Source organism: Bos indicus x Bos taurus, chromosome 24 (assembly GCF_003369695.1).
Source record: "Bos indicus x Bos taurus breed Angus x Brahman F1 hybrid chromosome 24, Bos_hybrid_MaternalHap_v2.0, whole genome shotgun sequence".
Classification (NCBI taxonomy): Eukaryota; Metazoa; Chordata; class Mammalia; order Artiodactyla; family Bovidae; genus Bos; species Bos indicus x Bos taurus.
The window spans coordinates 49105905-49132334 of NC_040099.1; the positions used below are offsets into that span (position 1 = coordinate 49105905).

At 38.1% G+C, this 26430-nt stretch overlaps 1 protein-coding gene across 3 annotated transcripts in view; it reads right to left on the minus strand.

Annotated features, from left to right (window-relative positions):
- DYM (dymeclin) overlaps nucleotides 1-26430 on the minus strand; it is a 394524-nt gene that overhangs the window by 247623 nt on the left and 120471 nt on the right. For all 3 annotated transcript variants that reach the window (XM_027526260.1, XM_027526261.1, XM_027526262.1), the window contains one exon: nucleotides 2108-2290. In XM_027526260.1, the coding sequence (XP_027382061.1) occupies nucleotides 2108-2290 (183 nt within the window). The remainder of the gene's footprint in view (nucleotides 1-2107; nucleotides 2291-26430) is intronic.

Sequence of the window (26430 nt, forward strand, 5' to 3'; positions counted from 1 at the left end):
AGATACCATATACTGAACACCTGCTATGCTGCCAAGTCCGAGCTAATTATTCTAAAACCTTACCTTGTGTGGTACTTACACAAATCTGATTAGGTGAAACTATCTTCATTTTACTGAAAAAGCCATTGAGGCTTATTGAGATAAGGCCTGATATTGGCCTGATAATGAGATATGGCTTGATAAGGTTTATTGTGAAAGGCTTGATAGCTCTGAAGTAACAGGAGTGTGACAGGAACTCAGATTACCTTGCCTCTAAAACTTCCTTTTTTAACCCTGAAGTCACACTGTCACTAAGAAGAGTACAGAAATGAGAATACAAAATATTATTAGATACACGGGTTTTCATTTCTTTTCTTTTTGGTTGCACTGCATGGCATATGGGATCTTAGTTTCCCAACCAGGGATTAAACTTGCACCCTCTGCATTGGAAGTGCAGAGTCTTAACCACTGAATAGCCAGGGAAGTGTGGGTTTTCATTACTTACCTATTAAATTGTTAGAGACTCGCGCGCACGCACGTGCACCTGCTCAGTCGTGTCCAACTCTTTGCAACCCTAAGGACTGTAGCCCACCAGGCTCCTCTGTCTGTGAGATTTTTCAAGCAAGAAAACTGGAGTGGGTTACTATTTCCTACTCCACAGGATCTTCCCGACTCAGGGATCAAACCTGAAACTCTTGCATCTCCTGCATTGGCAGGTGGATTCTTTACCACTGTGCCACCTGGGAAGCCCTAGACACACATATCCCCTGCAAATAATAATGCCAGAATTGACAAAGGCACAAAAACTGGCACATTCATCGCTGTCTGTAAGAAACATTCTAGCACAGCTCTGGAAAGGAACAAAGCATAGGACACCAGAAGCCTTGAAAGTGCGCTTCTAACCCATCTTAATTACACTAGTGTTGGATGTATTTTGAAAACCTAGCTACCATATTAATCTTGCTTTAGGAGTGTAACCTTTTGATAAGTGATTACTGTTTCAATGTGGAAATATCTGCTCATGCTCTACTTCAGGGTTTGGCAAATTACAGCCCACAGACACCACCTGCTTTGGAAATAAACTTTTACTGGCACCCAGCCTTGCTCATTTGCTTATGTATTACCTGTGCTGCTTTTTTGTGCTTCCCTAGTAGCTCAGCTGGTAAAGAATCCACCTGCAGTGCAGGAGACCCTGGTTTAATTCCTGGGTTGGGAAGATCCAGTGGAGAAGAGATAGGCTAACCACTCCAGTATTCTTGGGGCTTCCCTGGTGGCTCAGCTGGTAAAGAATCCACCTGCAATGCAGAAGACCTGGGTTTGATCCCTAGGTTGGGAAGATCCCCTGGAGAAGGGAAAGGCTACCCACTCCAGTATTCTGGCCTGGAGAATGGCATGGACTCTTTAGTCCATGGGGTTGCAAAGAGCTTTCTGTGCTGCTTTTATACTACAAGGGCAGGTAAGAGGTGGGGTGACAGAGACCAGAAGGCCCTGCAAAGTCATCTGCCCCTTTGCAGGAAAAGTTTGCTAAGCTCAGTTACTATTTTCAGTTCTATAAAACTCTAACTGGAACACAGAATTTAAATAAAAAATTTCAAACAACATATCATTTCCTGGTTAATTCCTTCACCTAATAGGAAGGACTATGTGCTAAGTCACTTCAGTTGTGTCCAACTCTTTGCAACTCTATGAACTGTAGCCCGCCAGGCTCCTCTGTCCATGGGATTCTCCAGGCAAGAATACTGGAGTGGGGTGCCATGCCCTCCTCCAGAGGATCTTTCTGACCCAGGGATTGAACCTGCACCTCCTGCATCTATTGCACTGCAGGCAGATTCTTTACCATTAGTGTCACCAGGGAAGTCGCAATAGGTAGGAGATGTGGATCCAAATTAAGCCCATGCTGGCTTGGTTATCTTGGAAAGAAATGTAAATACAGGTATAAAGAAATGTAGTTATCATCTGAAATTTACTTGACCTTCCTGAGAATACGGACATAAAATTTAAGTTTTTCTCATCTTAAACCAATATGAAAATATATCCCCACTGCTGAAAAACAGTAAACAATTTGGAGTAAGCAATACCCTCTTTCCTTATTAGAAAAGAATATTCAGAGTAAAAAAATACCACAAACCTTGTGTGTTCTTAAAAGACATGATGGCCTGCCTGTAGGGGTTTGGCGCATCCGCAGCATCTGTCAGGTTGGCCAGCACCAGCAGGAGCAGAAGACTCTGGTTGGCCAGAGGGGAAGAAAGTTCTGAGGCAGCGGCCACTTTGCTGCCCACGCCACCCAGTGTGAAGACAGTCCAGAGGCCAGCTTGAGAAGAAAACACACAACTGAAATGTGCTGGGGCTAGCAAGATGAAACTATTTATGTACAATATTGTGTACATTACGTAAATTATGTACAATTTCTCATATTCTGAAGTTTTAAATAATACTCTTTTTTGATTATGAAAGTAAAACAGGTCCATCATTTGGAAGTTCTCATATTGCCCATGGACATAAGACTTCTAAAGACTATTGCTTCCTGTTCCCATAATTCCACTTCCACTTTCCAAAGATAATCAGGATATTATTAAGTTTCTTACATACCTTTCTCAGTTTTTCTTTACATATCAAAACATATATGCAATTATAAGAAAATTTCATGTACAACTTTATACCAATATTTTTGAAAACCTAAGCAAAATATGCATATCTAGGAAAATACAAAATACCCAAATTGGAAAAGATGACGAAAGTCTGAATGGATAAATAACTTTAGAAGAGTGTAAACCAGAGTCAAAGAGCCAACCTTTAAAAACAAACCAAGTCTGAATTTTTATTTTACAAATAAGTCTACCAAACCACAATGTTATATATATATGTGTTATAATATTTCTCATATTATATATGCAGTGCCAAAGTACAGAACAAGAATCATAGCTATATACTCACTTGACAAGGCCAGAAAAATCTCCTTGATACTGAATCTGGATTAAAAAATGCATTTAATCACATTAAAAACAAAAAACTTAGGAATAAACCTAACCTAAACAAGAGGTAAAAGACCTATTTGTTGGAGGTTCCTCAGAAAACTAAGAATAGAATTAGTGTATGATCAATCCCACTCCTCTGCATATATCCAGCTGTTTTTGTTCAGTCATTAAGTCATGTCCAACTCCAAATGGGAAAAGGAGTACGTCAAGGCTGTGTATTATCACCCAGCTTATTTAACTTATATGCAGAGTACATCATGAGAAACGCTGGTCTGGAAGAAACACAAGCTGGAATCAAGACTGCCGGGAGAAATATCAATAACCTCAGATATGCAGATGAGATCACCCTTATGACAGAAAGTGAAGAGGAACTCAAAAGCCTTTTGATGAAAGTGAAAGTGGAGAGTGAAAAAGTTGGCTTAAAGCTCAACATTCAGACAACTAAGATCATGGCATCTGGTCCCATCCCTTCATGGGAAATAGATGGGGAAACAGTGTCAGACTTTATTTTTTTTTGAGGGGAGGGGGCTCCAAAATCACTGCAGATGGTGACTGCAGCCATGAAATTAAAAGACGCTTACCCCTTGGAAGGAAAGTTATGACCAACCTAGATAGCATATTGAAAAGCAGAGACATTTTACTTTGCCAATGAAGGTCCGTCTAGTCAAGGCTATGGTTTGTTTTGTGGTCATGTATGGATGTGAGAGTTGGACTGTGAAGAAGGCTGAGTGCCGAAGAATTGATGCTTTTGAACTGTGGTGTTGGAGAAGAAAACTATGCAAAATCTAATTTTATTTTATTTTTAAACTTTACAATATTGTATTGGTTTTGCCAAATATTGAAATGAATCCACCACAGGTATACATGTGTTCCCCATCCTGAACCCTCCTCCCTCCTCCCTCCCCATACCATCCCTCTGGGTTGTCCCAGTGCACCAGCCCCAAGCATCCCTTGGATTGCAAGGAGATCCAACCAGTCCATTCTGAAGGAGATCAGCCCTGGGATTTCTTTGGAGGGAATGATGCTGAAGCTGAAACTCCAGTACTTTGGCCACCTCATGTGAAGAGTTGCCTCACTGGAAGATTCTGATGCTGGGAGGGATTGGGGGCAGGAGGAGAAGGGGACGACAGAGGATGAGATGGCTGGATGGCATTACTGACTCAACGGACGTGAGTCTGGGTGAACTCCAGGAGTTGGTGATGGACAGGGAGGCCTGGCATGCTGTGATTCATGGGGTTGCGAAGAGTCGGACACGACTGAGTGACTGAACTGAACTGAACTAAACTGAACTTTTTGCGACCCCATGGACTGCAGCACGCCAGGTTGCTCTATCCATGGGATTTTGCAGACAAGAATACTGGAGTGGGTTACCATTTCCTTCTCCTGGGAATCTTTCCAACCCAGGGAGCAAACTTGCATCTCCTGCACTGGCAGGCAGATTCTTTGCCTGTGAGCCTCCAGGGACAGACACACATACCGCTGTGTTCACAGTGGCACTATTCATGATAGCAAGACATGGAAATAACTTGAATGTCCATCCACAGACCAACAGATGAAGAAGATGTGGTACGTACATAAAACGGAATACTATTCAGTCATAAACAAGAATAAACTAACGCTATCTGAAACAACATGGATACAACTAGATATTACCAAACCAAGTGAAATAAGTCAGAAAGAAGAAGACTGTCACTTATATGTGGAGTCTAAAATATGACACAACTGAGTCTATCTATGAACAGAAACAGAATTACAGACATACAGAAGAAACTGGTGGTTGCCGGGACAGGGGTGGGGGGGTGGGGTGGGGGTGGGGGATGGGTGAGGGAAGAATGGAGTGGGAGGCTGGGGTTAGTAGATACAAGCTTTTACATATAGAAAGGATAAACAAGGTCCCACTGTATAGCACAGAAAACCATATTCAACATCCCATGATAAACCATATGGAAAAAAATATTTTTAAAAAATAATGTGAGTATGTATGTAAATACACACACACACACACAATTAAAAACAAACTAAAAAAATAAGTGATCACTACACACAAACTTAAATTTATTCAAAACAATGTTCACAATATAGTTGGGAAATTTGAGGCATTTAATAAGAAAAGCAAAATTATATAAGAAAGTACAACCAGTAGCCAAGTATTATTTGCTTTGGGACTGATTTGCTGTTTATCTTGACATTTTAAAAAATTTCCAGTCACTTCCTTCCACTCAGAGTCTGCTCCATAGCTGCCTACCCCTATATCCACCACTGTGTGTTCCAGGATTGCAAGCAAAGAAAAACACAACTAGAAAGTTCAATCGGCAATAAAAATAATCACAAAATGCTCTCCAAGGTAAAATATAAGTGGTTTTTTTTTTTTTTTTGGATTCTCTTCACAGCTGCACATCTTCATTACTAGGAGAAATAAGAGTCGACTAGCCCTGGACAAATTTAACAAACAAAATTCTGATTCTCTTTTAACAGAACTTCAAGTCTCCTTTTTTTTTTTTTTTAACCCCCTTCAAGTTTTTCCAAGAGGGCTGTAAAGCTGCTTATAATGTCAGACAAATGAACATTTTATTGAGAAGCTCTCCCACCCTACCCCCTCCAGACACACAGCCCTCCTTCCTTACTCTGGTAAATATCACTGCCATGTGGCTTTCCCTTCCTTATAGGGAAAGCAGGCACCCTGCCATTGCCTACATTGTAGTTTAAACTGGCCCATAAAATTGGACTAAAATTCTTCCAAAAGTTAGTTTCTTTTTGCTGATCCAAGCCTCTGATCTCTGACCCAAGAATCTTAGTGGAATTGCATTTTCCTGCTGGCAAAAAAAAGTTTCTCTCCACCAGAAAAATAAGGGAAAGTTACAGTATATTTCCTTCTGTTCTAAAAACCAAATTAAGAATGATCTCCAAAGTTCTTTAATTGTATCCCTCAGGCCTCCAAATAAATGCTTAAAATAAAATTCATCTAACTAAGAATACTGAAATTAACTAAAAGAAAAAACTGAGTGTTGGTGATTCAACCTTTTAAAAGTAGTAACTCAAGATTATTTATTCTTAAGAATAAAAATGTGAGAAAAATATAAAGTGTGACAAACTGAAACATCAGTAAAATAATAATCAAAGAAAAAACAACTCATTTTAAGAAATTTTGAACTCAAACTATTAAGACAATGGAATTAAGGTAAATTACTACTTTCTTCACATTACTAAACATGCCACTTGCCACACTACAACTGATTTCTTACATCTAACATCTATATTATAAAACACTAATTATTCAAGCAAAACTATACCAAAAACACATGATAACATACTATACTGTCTTCCATAGCTATAAAAATCTGATAAAAGGGTCACATTCATATATTTGAGCTGTAATCCTGTAACAAAACAGATATCATGAAGAAATTAAGGAGAAAGCAGGTCAGATAAATACTTATGACAATTCTGCTAGAGACATTTCAATCAATACAGAAAAAAGGGTAATCGGTCAATAAATAGGCAGCGAGTACCTAATTATGGTTAGGCCCTATGCCAGCTGTAAAAAATACAAACAAGGAAAAAATCATACTTTGTCTCTGAGGAGTTTAGAGAAAGGGGAAGCAAATATTCATATCAATTTTCATTGCCATAATGATCCAACAAATATACCTAACTCTTAAGGCATCTATACTTTTCCTCTATAAGTGTAGTGAAACAAGGGAAGACAGTTTTGCCAAGGAAGTCACTGAACATACATTCCAGGGCAGACATTAGGGCAGAGTAACTACCTGATCCCAATATCATGCTCTCTTTCCTTTTATTAATAAAACGCCCTGACGTTTAGCTGGGCAGAACTATACTTCCCAATCTTTCTTACAGAAAACTATGGCCACATAACTAAATTTCAGCCAACAGGATGTGAGTAGGAACAACACATGCAAGTTTTAGATAATATCCTTAAAAAGAACTTATTTTCTCTTCCAATCCTCATGCTTCACATGTGCAAGAACTCAGGTAGAGGGTTGGGCAGGCAGATTTGGCTTTGTGCATGAGGATACGACCAAGGGAATGAAAAAACAAGAGAGAAGGAACTCTATTCTCTGAATGGCCTCAGGAAGCAAACCTGCCTATACCCCTAGACTAGCTTAGACTTTCATGTGAGAGAAATGTAAATCTTCTATTTTTTTTAAGCCACTGGTACCTGATCTCTATTAAAAGCCAAACCAGTATCCTAACACAATTAAGTGTTGTTGTTGTTGTTGTTTAGTGCTGTCAAGTCCAATTCATTGCAATTCTATGAACTGCAGCACCCCCAGGCTTCCCTGTCCATCACCATATCCCAAAGTTTGCTCAAACTCATGTCCATTGAGTCGGTGATGCCATCCAACAATCTCATCCTTTGTTGCCCCCTTCTCCTCTTGCCCTCAATCATTCCCCGCATCAAGGTCTTTTCCAGTGAGTCAGCTCTTTGCATCAAGTGGCCAAGTATTGGAGCTACAGCTCCAATTCAGGGTTGATTTCCTTTAGGATTGACTGGTTTGATGATCTTGCAGTCCAAGAGACTCTCAAGAGTCTTCTCCAACACCACAGTTCAAAAGCATCAATTCTTCAGTACTCAGCTTTCTTTACAGTCCAACTCTCACATCCATACATGACTACCTGAAAAACCATAGCTTGGACTACACAGACCATTGTTGGCAAAATGATGTCTCTGCTTTTTAATATACTGTCTAGGTTTATCATACCTTTCCTTCCAAGGAGCAAGCTTCCTTTAATTTTGGGGCTGCAGTCACCATACACAGTGATTTTGGAGTCCAAGAAAATAAAATCTGTCACTGTTTCCACGTTCCCCATCAAGTTTAGCCATAAAGCGATGGGACCAGATGCCATGATCTTAGTTTTTTGAATGTTGAATTTTAAGCGAGATTTCTCACTTTCCTCTTTCATCCTCATCAAAAGGCTAAGGTCCTCTTAGTTTTCTGCCTTTAGAGTGGTGTCGTCTGCATATCTGAAGTTGTTCATAATTTCTCCTGGCAATCATGATCCCAGCTTGTGATTCATCTAGTCCAGCATTTTGAATGATGTAATCTGCATAGAAGTTAAATAAGCTGGGTGACAATACACAGGCTTGACATACTCCTTTCCCAATCTTGAAGCATTCTGTTGTTCCACGTCCGGTTCTAACTGTTGCTTCTTGTCCTGTGTACAAGTTTCTCAGGAGACAGGTAAGGTAGTCTGGTAACCCCATTTTTTTAAGAATTTTCCACAGTTCATTGTGATCCACACAGTCAAAGGCCTTAGGGTAGCGAATGAGGCAGAAGTAGATTTTTTCTGGAATTCCCTTGCTTTCTCTATTATCTAATAGATGTTGGCAACTTGATCTCTGGTTCCTCTCCTTTTCTAAATCCAGCTTGTATCTCTGGAAATTCTCAGTTCATGTACTGATGAAGCCTAGCTTGAAGGATTTTGAGCATTATCTTGCTAGCCATGTGCAATGAGTGCAACTGTGTGGTAGTCTGAGCATTCTTTGGCATTGCCCTTCTTTGGGACTGGAATGAAAACTGACCTTTTCCAGTCCTGTTGTCACTGCTGAGTTTTCAGAATTTGCTGACATATTGAGTGCAGCATTTTGACAGCATCAACTTTTAGGATTTTAAATAGCTCAGCTGGAATTTTATCACCTCCACTAGCTCTGCCGGTAGTAATACTTCCTAAGGACTACTTGACTACACACTCCAGGATGTCTGGCTCTAGGTGCGTGACCACACCACCGTGGTTATCTGGGTCATTAAAACCTTTTTTGTATAGTTCTTTTGTATATTCGAGCCACCTCTTCTTAATCTCTTCTGCTTCTGTTAGGTCCTTGCCATTTCTGTCCTTTATTGAGCCCATCTTTGCATGAAACGTTCCCTTGTATCTCTAATATTCTTGAAGAGATCTCTAGTCTTTCCCATTCTATTCTTTTCCTCTATTTCTTTGTGTTGTTCACTTAAGAAGGCTTCCTTATCTCTCCTTGCTATTCTCTGGAATTCTGCATTCAGTTGGGTCTATCTTTTTCTTTCTCCTTTGCCTTTTTGCTTCTCTTCTTTTCTCAGCCATCTGTAGGGCCTCCTCAAACAATCATTTTGCCTTTCCTTTTTGCATTTCTTTTTCTTGGGGATTGTTCTGGTCACCACCTCCTACACAATGTTACGAACCTCTGTCCATAGTTCTTCAAGCACTCTATCAGATCTAATCCCTGGAATCTATTTATCACCTCCACTGTATAATCATAAGGGATTTGCTTTAGATCATACCTGAGTAGACTAGGGGTTTTCCCTACTTTCTTCTATTTAAGCCTGAATTTTGCAATAAGGAGCTCATTATGTGCTATAAAGTTCCAAAACATTACTACTTGGTTAGTGATCTTTTTAAAAAACAAACAACAGTTTTTAAAAATTTTTTGGCCATCAATCTCCTTAAAGTTTTTGAGATTATTATAGATGCATATGTTCTCATTAAAAAAAAAAATAACCTTTCAACTAATTTCTTCTAATGGTAACATCTTAAAAATTTATAGAATATCACAATCAGGATCTGACACCGATACCATCAAAATACAGAATAACTGCATCACCAGTGAGAAACATTTGCATGGGAAAAAGTATCTGATGATCACTTAACTTCGTTGAAGTTAATTTCTTTTAAGGGTCACATACCAGACACAGAGGAAACATACTGTCACCAAGTATGTACTTATCACTTGGGCACTTACATACACTCGTCTCATCATTTAGTAAGGTACTGGTATGGATCAATCAAAGTGCAAGAAACTAGATCAGACACGAACGAATCCAAGACAATGAGGCCCTATCCATGAAGTTTATAGTCAAAAGGAGAAACAAATATAGAAAAGAAAAGGAAATAAACTGTCATGAGTTTATGGGGAGACAAAGGATGACCCTGGAAAAAAAATAATTCAGAAATCAATGAAGAGAACTGACAGTGGTTTATAGACTTTTTTCAAGTTTACAAATAACCAAAGAAGGCATTCTACTTTCTTCCATTTTTAAAATTTTTTCTTTCATTTCTTCCTCATACTTTTTTGCTTTAAAAAATTCCTCAAGGTCCAAATCAGACTCGTCTGTTCTAATAAAGCAAAAAATAACTGCTTTTATAGTACTCTGATTACAACTCTCTTCAGTACTGTACTTAGGAAAGTCTGGTTTTGATCATACTTATGTATGTAAGATAAATCATTCAACATCAGAGTAATCCAAATCTATGTTCCAACAACTTTTGTTGAAGAAGCTGAAGTTGACCGGTTCTATGAAGACCTACAATATCTTCTAGAACTAATATCAAAAAAAGATGCCGTTTTTATCACAGGGGACTGGAATGCAAAAACTGGAAGCCAAGAGATAGCTGGAATTAACAGGCAAGTTTGGCCTTGATGTACAAAATGAAGCAGGGCAAAGGCTAACAGAGTCTTGTCATTAGAAAATGCTGGTCATAGAAAACATCCTTTTCCAACAACCCAAGAGATGACTCTACACATGGACATCACCAGACGGTCAATAACAAAATCAGACTAATTATGTTCTTTGCAGCCAAAGATGGAAAAGTCTATACAGTTAGCAAAAACAAGACTTGGAGGTGACTGTGGCTCAGGTCATGAGCTCCTTATTACAACATTCAGGCTAATACTGCAAAAAAGTAGGGAAAACCACTAGGCCATTCAGGTATGACCTAAATCAAATCCCTTATGATTATACAGTAGAGGTGACTAATAGATTCAGGGATTAGGTCTGGTAGACAGAGTGCCTGAGGAACCATGGACAGGTGTTTGTAACATGGTACAGGAAGCAGTGACCAAAGCCATTCCAAAGAAAAAGAAATGCAAGAAGGCAAAACGATTGTCTGAGGAGGCTTTACAAACAGCTATGAAAAGAAGAGAAGCAGAAGGCAAGGGAGAAAGGGAAAGATATACCAAACTGGATGCAGAGTTCCAGAGAATAGCAAGGAGACACAAGGAGGTCTTTTTAAATGAACAAGGCAAAGACAAAGAAGAAAACAATACAATGGAAAAGACCACAGATCTCTTCAAGAAAACTGGAGGTATCAAAGGAACATTTCATGAAGAATGGTCATGATAAAGGACAGAAATGGTAAGGACCTAAAAGAAGCAGAAGAGATTAATAAGAGGTGGCAAGAATGCACAAAACTAAACAAAAAAGTCATAATGACGTGGATAACCATGATGGTGTGGTTGTTCACCTAGAACCAGACATCTTGGAATGTGAAGTCAAGTGGGCCTTAGGGAGTATTACTACAAACAAAGCTAGTGGACATGATGGATTTTCAACTGAGCTATTTAAAATCCTGAAAGATGATTCTGTTAAAGTGCTACTTTATGCAGCAAATTGTAGCAAATTCAGAAAACTCAGCAGGACACAGAACTGGAAAAGGTCAGTTTTCCTACTAATCCCAAAGACCATCAATGCCAAAAAATGTTCCAACTACCATGTTGTTGTTCTTCAGTCACTAAGTTGCCTTGGACTCTTTGCAACCCCATGAATTGCAACACTTCAGACTTCTCTGTCTTTCACTGTCTCCCTGAGTTTACTCAAAGTCAAATCCATTGAGCCAGTGATGACATCCAACCATCTCATCCTCTGTTGCCCCTTCTCCTCCCGCCTTCAATCTTTCCCAGCATTAAGGTCTCTTCCAATGAGTCAGCTCTTTGCATCAGGTGGCCAAAGTATTGGAGCTTCAGCTTCAGCATCAGTCCTTCCAATGGACATTAAGGGTTGATATCCTTTAGGATTGATTGGTTTGATCTCCTTGCTGTCCACGGGACTCCCAAGAATCTCCTCTAGCACCATAGTTCAAAAGCATCAGTTCTTTGGTGATCAGCCTTCTTTATGGTCCAACTCTCACATCCACACATGACTAGTGGAAAAACCATAGCTTTGACTAAATGGACCTTTGTTGGCAAAGTGATCCCTCTGCTTTTTAATACACTGTCTAGGTTTGTCATAGCTATTCTTCCAAGGAGCAAGTGTCTTAATTTCATGGCTGCAGTCACCGTCAGCATTGATTTTAGAATCCAAGTAAATGAAATCTGACATTGTATCCACATTTTCCCCATCTATTTGCCATGAAGTGATAGGACCAGATGCCATGATCTTAGCTTTCTGAATGTTGAGTTTCAGGCCAGCTTTTTCATTCTCCTCTTTCACTTTTATCAAGAGGCTCTTTAGTTCCTCTTCACTTTCTGCCATTGAAGTGGTATCATCTGCACAACTAAGATTGTTGATATTTCTCCCAGCAATCTTATTCCAGCTTGTGATTCATCCAGCCCAGCATTTTGCATGATGTACTCTGCATATAAGTTAAATAAGCTGGATGACAATATACGGCCTTGACGTATTCCCTTCCCAATTTTGAACCAGTCATAACAGTGTTCCATGTCTGGTTCTAACTGTTGCTTCTTGTCCTGCATACAAGTTTATGTATGTCAAGGCTGTATATTGTCACCCTGCTATATTTAACTTCTTTGCAGAGTACATCTCTCTAAGAGTTTGCTCTCTTCTCCTTTTGCCTTCAATCTTTCCCAGCATCAGTCTTTTCCAATGAGGCAGCTCTTCACATCAGTTTCACTATAATGGCAGAAAGTAAAGAGGAACTAAAGAGCTTCTTGATGAGGGTGAAAGAGAAGAGTGAAATAGCTGACTAGATACTCAACATTCAAAAAACTAAGATCATGGCATCCGGTCCCATCACTTCATGGCAAACAGAAGGGGGAAAAGTGGAAACAGAGACAGATTTCATTTTCTTGGGCTCCAAAATCATTGCAGACTGTGACTACAGCCATGAAATTAAAAGAAGCTTGCTCCCTGGAAGGAAAGCTATGAGAAACCTAGATAGCATATAAAAAGCAAAGATGTCACTTTGCTCACATAGGTCTATATAGTCAAAGCTATGGTTTTTCCACTAGTCATGTATGGATGTGAGAGTTGGACCATAAAGGCTGAGTGCAGAAGAACTAATGCTTTCGAACTGTGAGGCTGGAGAAAACTTTTCCGAGTCCCTTGGACGGTAAGGAGATCAAATCAGTCAATCCTAAAGGAAATCAACCCTGACTATTCATAGGAAGGACCGAAGCTGAAACTCCAATACCTTGGCCACCTGATGCAAAGAAACAACTCATTGGAAAAGGTCCTGATGCTGGGAAAGATTGAAGGCAAAGGAGAAGGGGACAACATAGGATGAGACGGTTAGATAGCATCACTGACTCAGCAGTCATGAATTTGAGCAAACTCCAGGAGATAGTGAAGGACACAGGAGCCTGGCATGCGCACATGACTTAGCAACTGAACATTACTGAACAATTTATGTAACTTACGCACAAGTCTTCCTGTTGTCTCCTTGATGGAAAAGAGCTACATCTTTTTAATGTTTTATATTCAACTTATAAATTTAATTTGCTCCTTTACTTCAACTTTACTTTCTTTAGTATTTCAGTTACTTACCAAAGGTTATTTTTACAGTGTATAAGACAGAACTTATATTTTAAAAGTATATAAACAACAGGGATTTTATATTTGGTATTTAAAGGGAAAGCATGCTATTTTTAAACGTCTAAATATAGGTCTCAAAAATTGGCTTTAGTCCTACATTTCAAATTATAATACTTTAACTGTGGGGAGGATACTAGGAAACAGGTATTTTCAGACACCAGAGGCAGGACTGTAAATGGGCTGTATTTTTAGGAAGGGAAATCAAGTAATGTGTACCACAAGCATTAGCAGTGTGCAGATTATTTGGCCTAACAACAAGTCCAACTCTACAGTTTATTCTAAAGAATGAATACAGGGACTTCCCTGGAGGTCCACTGGTTAAGAATCCGCCTTCCAATCAGTGGGACAAGGCTTCTATCCCTGGCTGCGGAACTAAGATCCCACATGCTGCGGAGCCCCTAAGCCCGCACACCACAATTAAAAAGCCTGAGTGCTCTAGAGCGCATGCACTGCAGCAAGCTAAGCCCATGCCACAACTAGAGAAAGCCTGTGTGCCACAATGAAGACTGAACACAGCCAAAAAAAAAAAAAAGAACGATACAAAGATCAAAGAGAGAGCTAGCCATCTTAAAGCTCAGTGAAAACATATATACTTAAATATTAAATAAGAAGGAACTGGCTGAATTAATTGTGACATATTCATCAACACAAGAGAAAACCAAGCCTGTGGTTAGAAAGCCAGGCATATCACCCAGAACGTCAACAAAATTAACATTTTCCCAGTAGACTGTCACCTAGTTTTTAATATCTAAACTTCCTAGAACATGTCACTCAGTTTAATCCTTTTAAACTAGTGTTTATAAAATAATCTTTTATATTTATACCTCCAAAACTCAAAACATTAAAAAAAAATAATGTACTGGGGGGGGGAGGGAATCAAATTTCATTACAAAGGTAATTGGTATGACAGAATCACTGACATTTTGAAACTGAACTGAGTGTTAAAAAAAAAAATAAAGAAGATGAATGTCTCAGATGTTATTGATAACTAAGAGGGCATCTCAGTGTCATGCCCTGAGAGAGACATTCTCCACCACTGGGCACACATACTAAACGTGTTTTCTAAGACCTTTCACAACGAGCCCTTGATTTTGCTAAGTGTTATACAGTAAGAGGCAAAAGGTGAAAAGGTTGTAAACAAGAAAGAGGAAAAAATGACTGAACAGAAGGGAAAAAATGATTATTTAAATCATTACTTTGATCAGGAAGCCATGTTTTAAGCATTTTATATAAAAACACACTAGTTTGTTAAACATTGGCATTTAGTGTGCTTTTAAAAACAGGTTGAAAAAAAAAAAAAACAGGTTGAATATTTTGAGTTATTATATAAACAATTTTTAAAATTTAAAATAATGGTAGATACGTTCCAGATTAGTATTTTTTTGCATAATATCTGATTTTCATGAATCGATTACTGATATTAAGTGGTAGATATCTGCAATGCTTAACTATTTTGGAGAGCCAGTTGTTATGGTTTGACTGCAAAGGAACACAAGGAGACTTTTTAAGATGATGGAAATGCTCAATATCTTATGGTTATGGTGGTTAGTATATGACTGTATGTATTCATTAAACTAATAGAAGGTAAATTTTACTGTACATAAATTATATCTCAAAAACACAACTCCATCCTTTCCTTCTCCAAAAACATGTTGGGCATGGATGTGGAACAAGGCCAACTCTCATATACTCTAGTGAGAGCGTAATAGGTGAAAACAATTTGGAAAACTGTTTAACTGTACCCACTATATGTGAATGATGCACAGCTAGGACCCAGCAATTTGCCTAATTATTATACTCAATAAAATGCTTACATATGTGCAAAGACATGTACAAAGATGTACACAGCATTATTTTAACAGGCAAAAGTTGGAAATAATCAAATGTTTATTACAGTATGAAGGAGAAATACAGTATGAGATAGTCTTAAGATGGACTAATACAAAAACGATCAAACTATGCCTCATGAAAAAACATAAATGAATTTTACAAATCAAAGAAGACAGAAAATAATACATATGATAGTCATAGCATATGATTCCATCAATATAAAGTTCAAAATTAATCTATGGTGCTACAAGTCACAGCAGTGGTTTCCCCTGCAGCTGGGAGAGGAGAGCTATTAGGAGAGTGCATGAGAGGAGTTTCCAGGGTGCTGGGAATACTGGTCCTGACTGGTAATTACATATATGTTCATTCATTTTTGCTAATGAACTGAACTATACACTAATTGTACATTTTTCTATATGTTAAACTTAAAATGCATACCACTAAAAAACCACAGTAGGCATTTCCTTTTGTAAGGTGATGATAAGTATATACCATAATGCTTAGAGTGGTTACCTCTGATTACTGGTACTAAATACAACTTGCTTTTCTGATTAGAATGTTTTGATTTCTAAAATAATGTAGTAAAAGAAACCCTAAAATTTGAAAAAGTTTACATGATATCTTTAGAACAGTATTTCTTCAAAGAAATATACTAAAATATTAGTTTATTGATGAAAACATACCCTATTTATTAAAGGGCCCACCCAGTCCTCAAGTATCTCTCTTTCTACGTAATCAGCCTATATTAAGGAAACTTTCATTAGCAATTTTTTTTTTCATTTTAAAATGAATATAAAACAGCAACATATACAATCTTGAACTACAGCCAATCATACTATAGTGCTAGGAAAGGGGAAAGGGTGGTGAGAAGGTCACTAATATTTTCACTTTTTTACATATGTTCACATTTAAAGCATTCTTAAAATATCTGGTGACTGTTAGTTCCTAAAACAGTTCTGAGTCAAATTCAATTTTCCTAACACAAAACAACATGATATTACTACCCCCAGCTTGTCTCCCAAAAGGAATGCTTTGACCATCTCAGAAAAGAGAAAAAAAACACACCATAAAAGAACAGAGGAAAATGTTTTAGAAACTCATAGCACACTAAAACATTTTATCCACCTTTGTAGTTTGAAATCTGTCAGAATCTCTGATTTGTAATCCAGCATAATATAAGCCATATGAAACTTTAAAAGTCTTACTCTTTTAAGAGTAGAAAATAGAACTACTAAAGAAAAGTTGAAAAAAACTGCTGAAATAATTCAGTATTTATGAAGATAATACCTGTTTTCAAAAAGGAAAAACAATAAAAAGTAACAATTCATTTGTCTAAGTAAAACTCGAGAATCACACCTCTAAATAAATAAATATGAGAACCTAAGATGAGCCAGGTGTAATCCTAAAGTGTAGAGTATGAAAGGAAACACAATGAATAAGAAGCCTAGTGTCCTCTGAGACAAATCCTATCTCATATTCCCATGCAAATAACTCTGATCCAGAAAATAAGAAAGGGGCATTGTGCCTATGTGCTCAGAGAACAGACAGCCCTTCCTTGAACAGGCCCGTATCTGGTTCCCCAGTAACTTCATTCCATCTATCCCAAGGTTGGCCTCTAAAGCAGAGTTTCCCCATACTGATGAAGTGAGAGATGGTTAAGATTTTTAACTTTTTAAAAATCTTCAGAGTTATGTACATTAGAAATATATAAACTAGGCTATCAATCACACAATTTTCAAGGACTTTACCATTTAATATAAGGATAGAGTAAATAATGTGCTTAAACTTTTGAAAAAGTGAAGTAAGTAAATTGGAATTCAATCTGTACTCAAATAAGACAAAGTCGTGGTGATTGCATGGATGTGGGTGAAGTTGGGGGAAATATTCCGATAGGAAAACAGGACAAGCCCTCTTATTACAGCTCTAAGCATCTGGCAGTGTATAGTTTCACAAGAGTTCCCCTCTTTCAACCAAAAAAGCCCTGGTCCCAAAATATTTTTCAATGATACATGGTCTTTAACCCCTCAACACCCTGGCCACCCTTCCATCTACTGGCAATGAGGCATCCCTAACAAAACATAAAATATAGGTACGTGTGTTAGTGATGGAAGAGAAACGCTAAGTACCTTTTAACCAAATACAACCATTCACTCCTCCTTCAGCTGAATGTACTACATCCAACAGTACTGTTTGTCGCCCATGTGAAAATTATAGGTCCTTATCAGGGCTATAAATTTCATTGTTAACTACAAACGTCTTCTGTCTCTTACACACGGCTGTACTACTGCATACCCTTGGCTGGCATGACTGTCTTCCTTGCCAACTGTGGGATGCTTGAGATGAATGTCTCCCTTCTATACTGTGGTTTGATTTCTCTGCATCCTGACAATGTAGTTTGTTATATTACATCAAATAGGAAAATGAGTAATTGTTAGTTTTTCATTTTCGTAGACTGAATTTACCTTTAATGTAAAAACATTTGTATGAAATTATTTTCTCCAAATAAAAATCAAGATTGAGTGTGAATTATGCAAGAGATTTTGTCAAAAACTATATTAATAAGTTTACTAACTTAAACAGTATCAATAACCAAAAAGAATCAATTTGGAATCCACAAATAAATTTCTAACAGTAAAATCCTCCGGGAGTTGGTGATGGACAGGGAAGCCTGGCGTGCTGCAGTCTATGGGGTCACAAAGAGTCGGACATAACTGAGTGACTGGACTGAACTGAACTCAATAGTAAAATCTTAGAATGAATGCCTACATTAGCATCCAACTTCCACTTGTGAAGGAGTAAATATAAATCAAAAGACTATAATAAAGTATGTAGAATAGATTCATTCCCACCTCAGTAACAATCATTTTTTCCATATAGATCTCCAGCTGTTACTCCTCTTGGCATTAAAACTGAGAGTCTGTGAGTAACTATTACTCTTTGGTTGAAAGTGACATTCAAGGAAAGATGAGAAGTATTTCTTCCAAAATTTTGACCATTTTAAAATGAATTTTTAAATCCCTTAATTTAAAGCTTAGAAGGGACTAGGAAACTAGAATCTATGAAATGAGAGGACTTTCATAAATAGCTGAAAAACAGAAAAACAAATGAATAAACCCAAAAAGTTCCCAAGACCTAAATGATCCCCAAATGAAAGCTGGAGGTAGCAAATACAAATAAGAGTGAACACTATAGATGATATGGTCTGAAAGTACTCATGAGACTGAAGAAATATCCCTAGAACATTCAATACAATCCAGTTAGCAGTCCATAAACACACACTAACATGAGCAGTCTCCAGAGTGGGTAAGGGGAGAAAATATCAGAACTTTGTGTTTCATCTAAGAAATATGAGGACACTAAGCCTTAGTACACATACCCTGAGTGGGGTTTTTGCAGCATAAGGAGACTTACTGAGATCTAGGTTGCTTGATTATATGTCTAGTTTAACTAAACTGACTCGTGTAAAAATCTGTTTTAAAAATAATGGAACCAGGGAGTTCTCTGGTGGTCCAGTGGTTAGGACTCAGCACTTTCACTGCCCAGGGAACTAAGATTCCACAAACCTTGCAGCATGGCCAAAAAAAAAAAAAAAATTTTAATGCAATTCTAAAACTGTTCTAGACTTTCCCATAGCTCTCTCCCCATCACCTCCAGAACTCACACATTTCATCAGAAAAAATTTTGAATATTTTCAAGTTCAACCTCTTTGTCCCTGATCTAATAGAAACCTGGGTGTCCCCCAAGGACAGCTCCTTATCTGGAGCCTTTGTAGTGGGGATGTGCTTTTCTCTCCCCACAACCCATGTACCACAGAGAAGCATTACAGCTTCCAAACCATTTCTCCCGACATCCCAGGTGCCCTGAAACATCCCACCAGACTACACAACCCGTCAACAATTCTTCCTAGTCATCTATAGACAGTGTTGTCACTCCTGCTTTTTTCCTTAGCTAAGCACCTGGTTCACTGTCTGCCCCTCCACACTGTCCAGTCCTCATTTTAAAATTCCCTCATGGTCCAGTGGCTAAGACTTCACCCTCCAATACTGGGGGTGTGGGTTTGATCCCTGGTCAGGGAGCTAGGATCCCACATGTCCAGCAGCCAAAAAAAAAAAAAAAAACATAAAACAGAAGCAATATTGTAACAAATTCAAAAGACTTTAAAAATGGTCCATAACAAAAAAGTCTTTAATAAAAATACCAACACACTGTCAAGCCAATATGGTTGTCAAGGCCTTGATCTGCTTGTTCACTTTCTCTAACCTACCCCAACTACCCATTCCCATGGTCATGCCCGAGTTACACGTTCTCTTTGCTAATGAATGTACTACCACCACAGTTCTGAATTCATATACTCCACTCTGAATGCCGCCTCCCAGATTTCCAGACCATCTCCTCTGATATCCAATTCCAACAATGTCTGACCCTCCCTACCCCTCTGTCAGCTCTCTCTACCCCTCTGTCTTTGTCCACCACCACCCCCATGTCCTCACTCCTTCCTAACCCAGCTCAGATTCGGGGGACCAGAACTAGGATCACTCCCTGGCAGACTCCTTCCCAACTCCCTCACGCTCCTGCTTCCCTCCATTGTATCTGCCGAGCAGAACCCCTGCCTTGACTCAACCCAATTCTCCACCAACTCCACGTTCCAAAGCGGCTATACACAACTGAAGAACAATGATATAACCATTCCAACTGCGTTTAAGTTCCTCCGCATGGATCTCAAGTGGGCCGCCAGCTCTGTCCAGCAATCCTATTACATTTCTTTGGTGTCCATTTCTTTAACTCTCCTACAGCTCTCATTTTGTAAACTTCCAACACCAACCCCCAAACTTCATGCTCAACTGACTCTCAATAGAGTCTATCAGAGAACTACCCTGTATGTCCATTTTAAAATCCACAAACACATCTGCGTCAGCGTGATACTCTGCCTTCACTCCTGTTGTAAAGGAGTGAAATACCCCTTTCTCCTATCTTCAGGAATAAGAATTTTTCCATCTCTACTAAAATGTAAGTTCTACAAGTGCAAGAATTTAGTAATATTTATAGGAAATGGATCATTCCTATCACAGTATATAAACATGTTGTGCCATTTTCCCAACCAAAAATAAACAAACAAAAAAACTTCCCTAAAATCCATGTCCCCTTCCAGTTGCTGCCTTGTTTTTCTTCATATTCTCTGACTCCCATTCTCCCCTCAACCCACCCTAATTAGTTTCCCACCTAAGTGATTCTTGACAAAGTACCAATAAGTTCCATCTTACTACATTTCAACAGTCAATTCTAAGGCTTCTCCTTAATCAACCTCTCACTTAAATATGCATAAAGTTTATTGCACCTATGTTATATTTCAAACATTAGAAAACTTCAGTGAAAGGATCTCACAGATGAGACAATTGGAAACAGAATGAGTGAACTGGAAGATAAATCTGAAGAAATTACTTGGAATTCAGAAAGACAAATCAAATTCTAAGAGAGATTAAGGATATGAAGACTTCAAAGACATGATAGAAATATCAGAAGTAAAAAGAACAACAGAGGAATCCCCTAGTGGTCCCATGGTTAGTACTCTGGACTTGCACTACCAGGGCCCAAGTTCAACCCCTGGTCAGAGCACTAAGATCCTACAAAGCATGTAGTGCAGCCCCCCCAAAAAAGAAGAGCAGAGACAGAAGAATAACAAAACAGCAGATCACAAAAGCTACCAGAAAGTAGAAATTCAATGTTCTCCATCACTCCCTAAGGTCACAAAACTAGAGGCTTAAATCCAAGTTTCAGGCTTTTTTACAATGTATCACATAACTGACAGAAGAGAAAAAGAAAAATCCAGTCAGCTAAGAAATTTCACTAGACCCAAACCATACACATGTTATTCCTCCAACAGGTAGGCTAAACTTTCTGGAGATCATCCATGATGTGCCAGAAATAAGCAAGGTCAGAAAACAAACATATTTTTTCCTGGACCATTAACTTTACACTAAGATTTTTAGAAAGTTAATTAAAGTCATTGGACTGTCATGTAATCCCATCTTAATAGTAATAAAACAAATGTGGATATGATTACTTAAGTAGAACGTAAATGTACATTAATTTATAAAACATGAAACCTGAACACTGTCAAGTGGTTTCTGACAAACTCCTAGATCTTTAAGGTTATTCCTCATTTGCCTCAGCTGTCATGGACTGCCTGAGAAAGCACTGCTAATGGCTCTAACAGTTTTCTCAATAATGCATAAATTACTATGGTTGACAGAATTCAACAACAAAAAAAGATTACTTACATAATTCACTGTTTTGTTGTTTCTTTTACTCTGAACTTAAATGCTGTGTTTTGTGAAGAGTGTAACAAAAATGCTGGGGAACTGAGGATAAAACTGGTACGCAGAGAGGGAGAAGTACTAGGTTCTATCTCATCACACTTGTCTGGTCTCTGTGAGACTATTCTGATAACTCCTACAAATAATCTGTCCTAGAAAGCTAGTTTATTACATTACCTTGTCTCATACACCATACATTGTCAACCAAGTATAAGTCAGGATTAGGGTAAGTTACAAGTAACAGACCTATATTAATTATGGCCTCAACAGAAGTCCAAAAGTAGGTGTAGCAGACTTGCACACTACTCCGTTCCAGAGCCGGTTCCTTTTCTCCTGTTGTTCCACCGTGTACTACCTCCACTTCTAAATTTACTCATGATACAGTGTGGCTAATCTAGCTCCAGCCATTGTATTTTCATTCAAGTCAACAGATAAGAGATGGTGACACCCACTTCCTTTAAGAACTCTTATCTGCAAGTTTGCCTATACCACTGCTCCTTACATTGCCTTGGCTGAACTTCAGACTACATACATACACGGTTTCAAAGAGGACTGAGAAATATGATCCATTCTTGGCATCCATGTGGTCAGATAAAATGGGAGAAGACCAATCAGCAGTCATTATCATGCCATATTTGAATATATCCTTTGCAATGTCCCCAAAATATATCCTCCTACTTAAGATGATGCAACAGATGATTGGCTTTAGGTACCCTGTCTTTTGAGTCCTTTCTTTACCCTCACTCAGGGAAATTGTGCCCAGATAAACCAGTGAGCTCCATTAGCAACATGACAACTGGCAGAAGTATTGGTACCATGACATCTTCCCTTTGAATACCAGCAACTGGATACCTCAAAACATGTGCTATTAATCATACAGCCAAAAGAAGGAAGTAATTTTAGCTGCTTTACAGCAAAAATTTGCCTGCTCTCCTGATTTGACCAAGTCAGGAAATGAAATTAATAAAAGTAACAGCTTGAATTTAAACTGCACCTTTCTTTATTAGGACTCAAACTTTTCAAGTATATAGTAATGTGCTATTTTATTTTCATAACGCTAATGACAAGATAAACAATATTACTTGCATATTTTAAATATCTACTTTAATATCTAGTTTGTTATATGTATAAATATATACCTATATACAAGGACAAGGAAAAGAATTTTTAAAATGGAAATAACTGATTAATTAGAGTGGTAGAATTATAGCTAATCTTATTTTTTAAAATTTTCATAACTTTGAGTGCCCCTGTGCCATAATGTTTAAGACTATGAACACACATATGTTTCTCACATTCACAGAGCATACAGTGTGGAGAAAGATAGCCACACATGATATCTACGAGCTGTGTGACTTGATGAAAATTATATAACCTCTGTAAAATAAATATCACAGATCTGGACATCTAATATCTTTTGCTCTCATTTCCACACACTCTTCCCATCTACGATCTGTAATGCAGGGGGCTAGAAACCTGTAAACTCTATTTTCCAAACTTCTCTGCCTGCTGGCTTCAGTTAGAGCAGACAATAGAAGACACCGGGTTGGGGGGAGGAGGGATGAGAAGTCCAAAGCAGTAAAAGCATGGAGTATTAACCACTGGACCAACAGGCAATTCTTGGCAAAACTATTTTTACTTTTAGAAATATTTGTGGAACACTTTATACTTTGGAATAATTACTACTGAAATAAAATCTTTCTTAAAGCTAATATCTGTTCATCTGTATACACTTTGTAGAATAAACTGAGGGTTAGAAACTAACTTCAAAGAGACATAGGAAGTATTATTAGAATGAGTTTTGAAAAGACAAGTTTAAAATTTTTCAACATTTACCCCTTAATCTGTAGCATCAGGAGCCACAGAGAATATAATACATGTCAGACTATGAAAATACATGGTTTACCAACTTGTGACATGTTTAATTGCAAAATTAGCTCCAATTTGGCTTGCTTTTGCACAACTCGGGCTTCCCTTGTAGCTCAGCTGGTGAAGAATCTGCCTGCAATGCGGAGATCTGGGTTAGATCCCTGGGTTGGGAAAATTCCCTGGAGAAGGGAAAGGATACCCACTCCAGTATTCTGGCCTAGAGAATTCCATGGACTGTACAGTCCATGGGGTCGCAAAGAGTCAGACATGACTGGGTGACTTTCACTTTCACTTTGCACCACTCAAATGGCCTGAAAAAGGGTACTGCTAACTAGCAAGGTTTTCAACCTGAAATTACGGTTAAGGATGCTAAGATCCTGGATCTGTGATTCTCTTCCCTTTTTATAACCTAAAAAAGAGGGGGAGAATTTTCTTAATTTTCTAAGCGGAAAGACACGAAACATGTAAGATAAAAATATGTAACATGCTTGGAAAACTAGAGAAATTGACACAGGTGGGGCTGGGGAAGATGAGGCAGGCAAACTATAGCTAGTATTTATTATCAGTATTTATCATGTTCTAGACATATATTCCCTACTTGTCTTATGTTATTTATATGTAACAAAAGCCCACAGGTAAAGATAGAATTCTAAGTCCTACTTTTAAAAAGATGTATATTTATTTATTTATTTATTTCTGGCTGTGCTGGGTCTTCCTTGCTGCACAGACTTTTCTCTAGTTGTGGCAAGCAGGGGCCTACTCTTCGTTGCGGTGCATGGGCTTCTCACCACGGTGGTTCTCTTGTTGTGGAGGACGGGCTCTAGGGTGCGGGGGCTTCAGTAGTTGTGGCTCCTGGGCTCCAGAGCACAGGTTCAGCAGCTGCAGCACGTGGGTTTAGCTGGTTCACGGCATGTGGGATCTTCCCTGATGAGGGATAGAACCTGTGTCTCCTGCACTGGCAGGGAGATTCTTTACCACTGAGCCACCAGCGAAGTCCTAAGTTCCACTTTTAAAACCAGAAAATTAGGATTCAGAGAAGTTAAATAAAGTAACAAAACCAGAGCCCGATTTCCAGATCAGACCTATCTGATGCCAAAAGCTATCCGCGATCTGGTGAGGATGGCTAACCACTGCTCTCTCCCTCCTTTGTTTGGCCTCTGTCACGTATGGGACCCCCATGGCCTTGCAGAATTGATTCTGGAGGCTGCTGGCCAACACAATGAATGGTACCTCCCTCTCTCTCTCCATCACTGCATCCAATTGGATTTAATGGGTCTTCAAGGATCCCAGTCTGGCAAAGTACAAGAGAAAAATGAAGAGGCATTTATCATAATCCTAAAAGGAATCATGATTCCATCTTTACAAATGGGAAAAGACTTGGAGAAGATACAAAACTGTCACAAGGTTATAGAGCTAATTAGCTGGCAGTAAGGGTGTGAGTCCAGGTCTGGCCAGACCTCCACATTCTTTAAAAACTTAGCTAGAAATTCTGGAAGGATTAGAAGTTAGGAGATAACTTTGTAATGGACAAACTGAAATTTACAACACTAATCCATCATCACAGTGATTCTATTTTTCCCCAAACATTTTATTATAAAGATGGTTAAACATCCAGAAAAGTTAAAAGAATTATATATATACTAAAATTATATATATACTAAAAACCCATATATTAACCATCTAGATTTTACATCAACATTTTGCTTTATTTAAGATAACACCCCATCCATCTATGCATCCCCATTTTCCCCATCAATGTAGCTTATTTTACTTATTTATTATATTACTTATGCATTTCAAAGTAAGGTGCAGAAATATTTTAAGAGGGAAGTCTTTGAATCCTAACTCTAGACTTTATATTATTATTTATTCACGTAAAAATGGTTTCAAAACTATACCAACTATAATTTATGAGGGTTTTTACTACCATTCACAAATTCTCTCAGCAAGTAATCTTGAATAAATCTAATCTTTTTATTTACTCCAAACGTCCACGCTGAAATCAATGTAAATTTTAAAGCAGCTGCTTAATGAAAGTTGCACTCATTGACTGTGATAGAATTTAACAGTTTTAAAGCAAATCTGCTCTAATTGCTTCATTTTTCAAATAAGATTTACATTCCCCAAAATTAGAATTCTGTGACTTTAGTATTCTTATGTTTAAAGTATCTTTAATATGTTAAATTCCACAATAAAATAAATTATGTTAGCAGATTCTCAAAAAAAGATTAAATCACTGATGTCAAATAAGTAACACTTACAGCAAGTCTTAGAAATTTATTCCTAAGATTTCATTTGAAATTGACTGCATTATTCTGATTTCTTCCCGGTGAATATGAATGAACTGATTCCCAAACTATCTGTAGCATAAAAGAAGCTTCAGTCTTCCCTTTAAACCAGTTAAGAAGAAAATGAGAACAGAGGGCTGGGATACTGACTTTTCAATGCCATTTCTGGAAACTGGTTTAGGAGTGATTTCCAGCAAATTACAAGGATAAAAGATAACAAGTTAATACTATTATTTTGACATTTTCAATGAATATCACTTAATAAACATTTTCTAAAACTCTAAAATCTGAAATAATACTTACCTGAAATAACACTTTAAATTTTTTACTTATTAATTTATTGGCTGTGCTGGGTCTTCATTGCTGCAAAACAGGTTTTTTTAGTTGTGGCAAATGGGGGCTACTTTTTGTTTCAGGGTGCAGGCTCAGTAGTTGTGGTACAGGGGCTTAGCTGCCTCACATCATGTGGAATCTTTTCAGACCAAAGATTGAACCCGTGTCCCCTGAACTGGCAGGCAGATTCTTAACCACTGGACCACCAAAGAAGTCCCTAAAATAATACTTTTTTCAGAGAGCAATTAAAAGTAAAGTAACTTATGACTCTACAACAAAATATGATGTTTGTGTCGCAGAT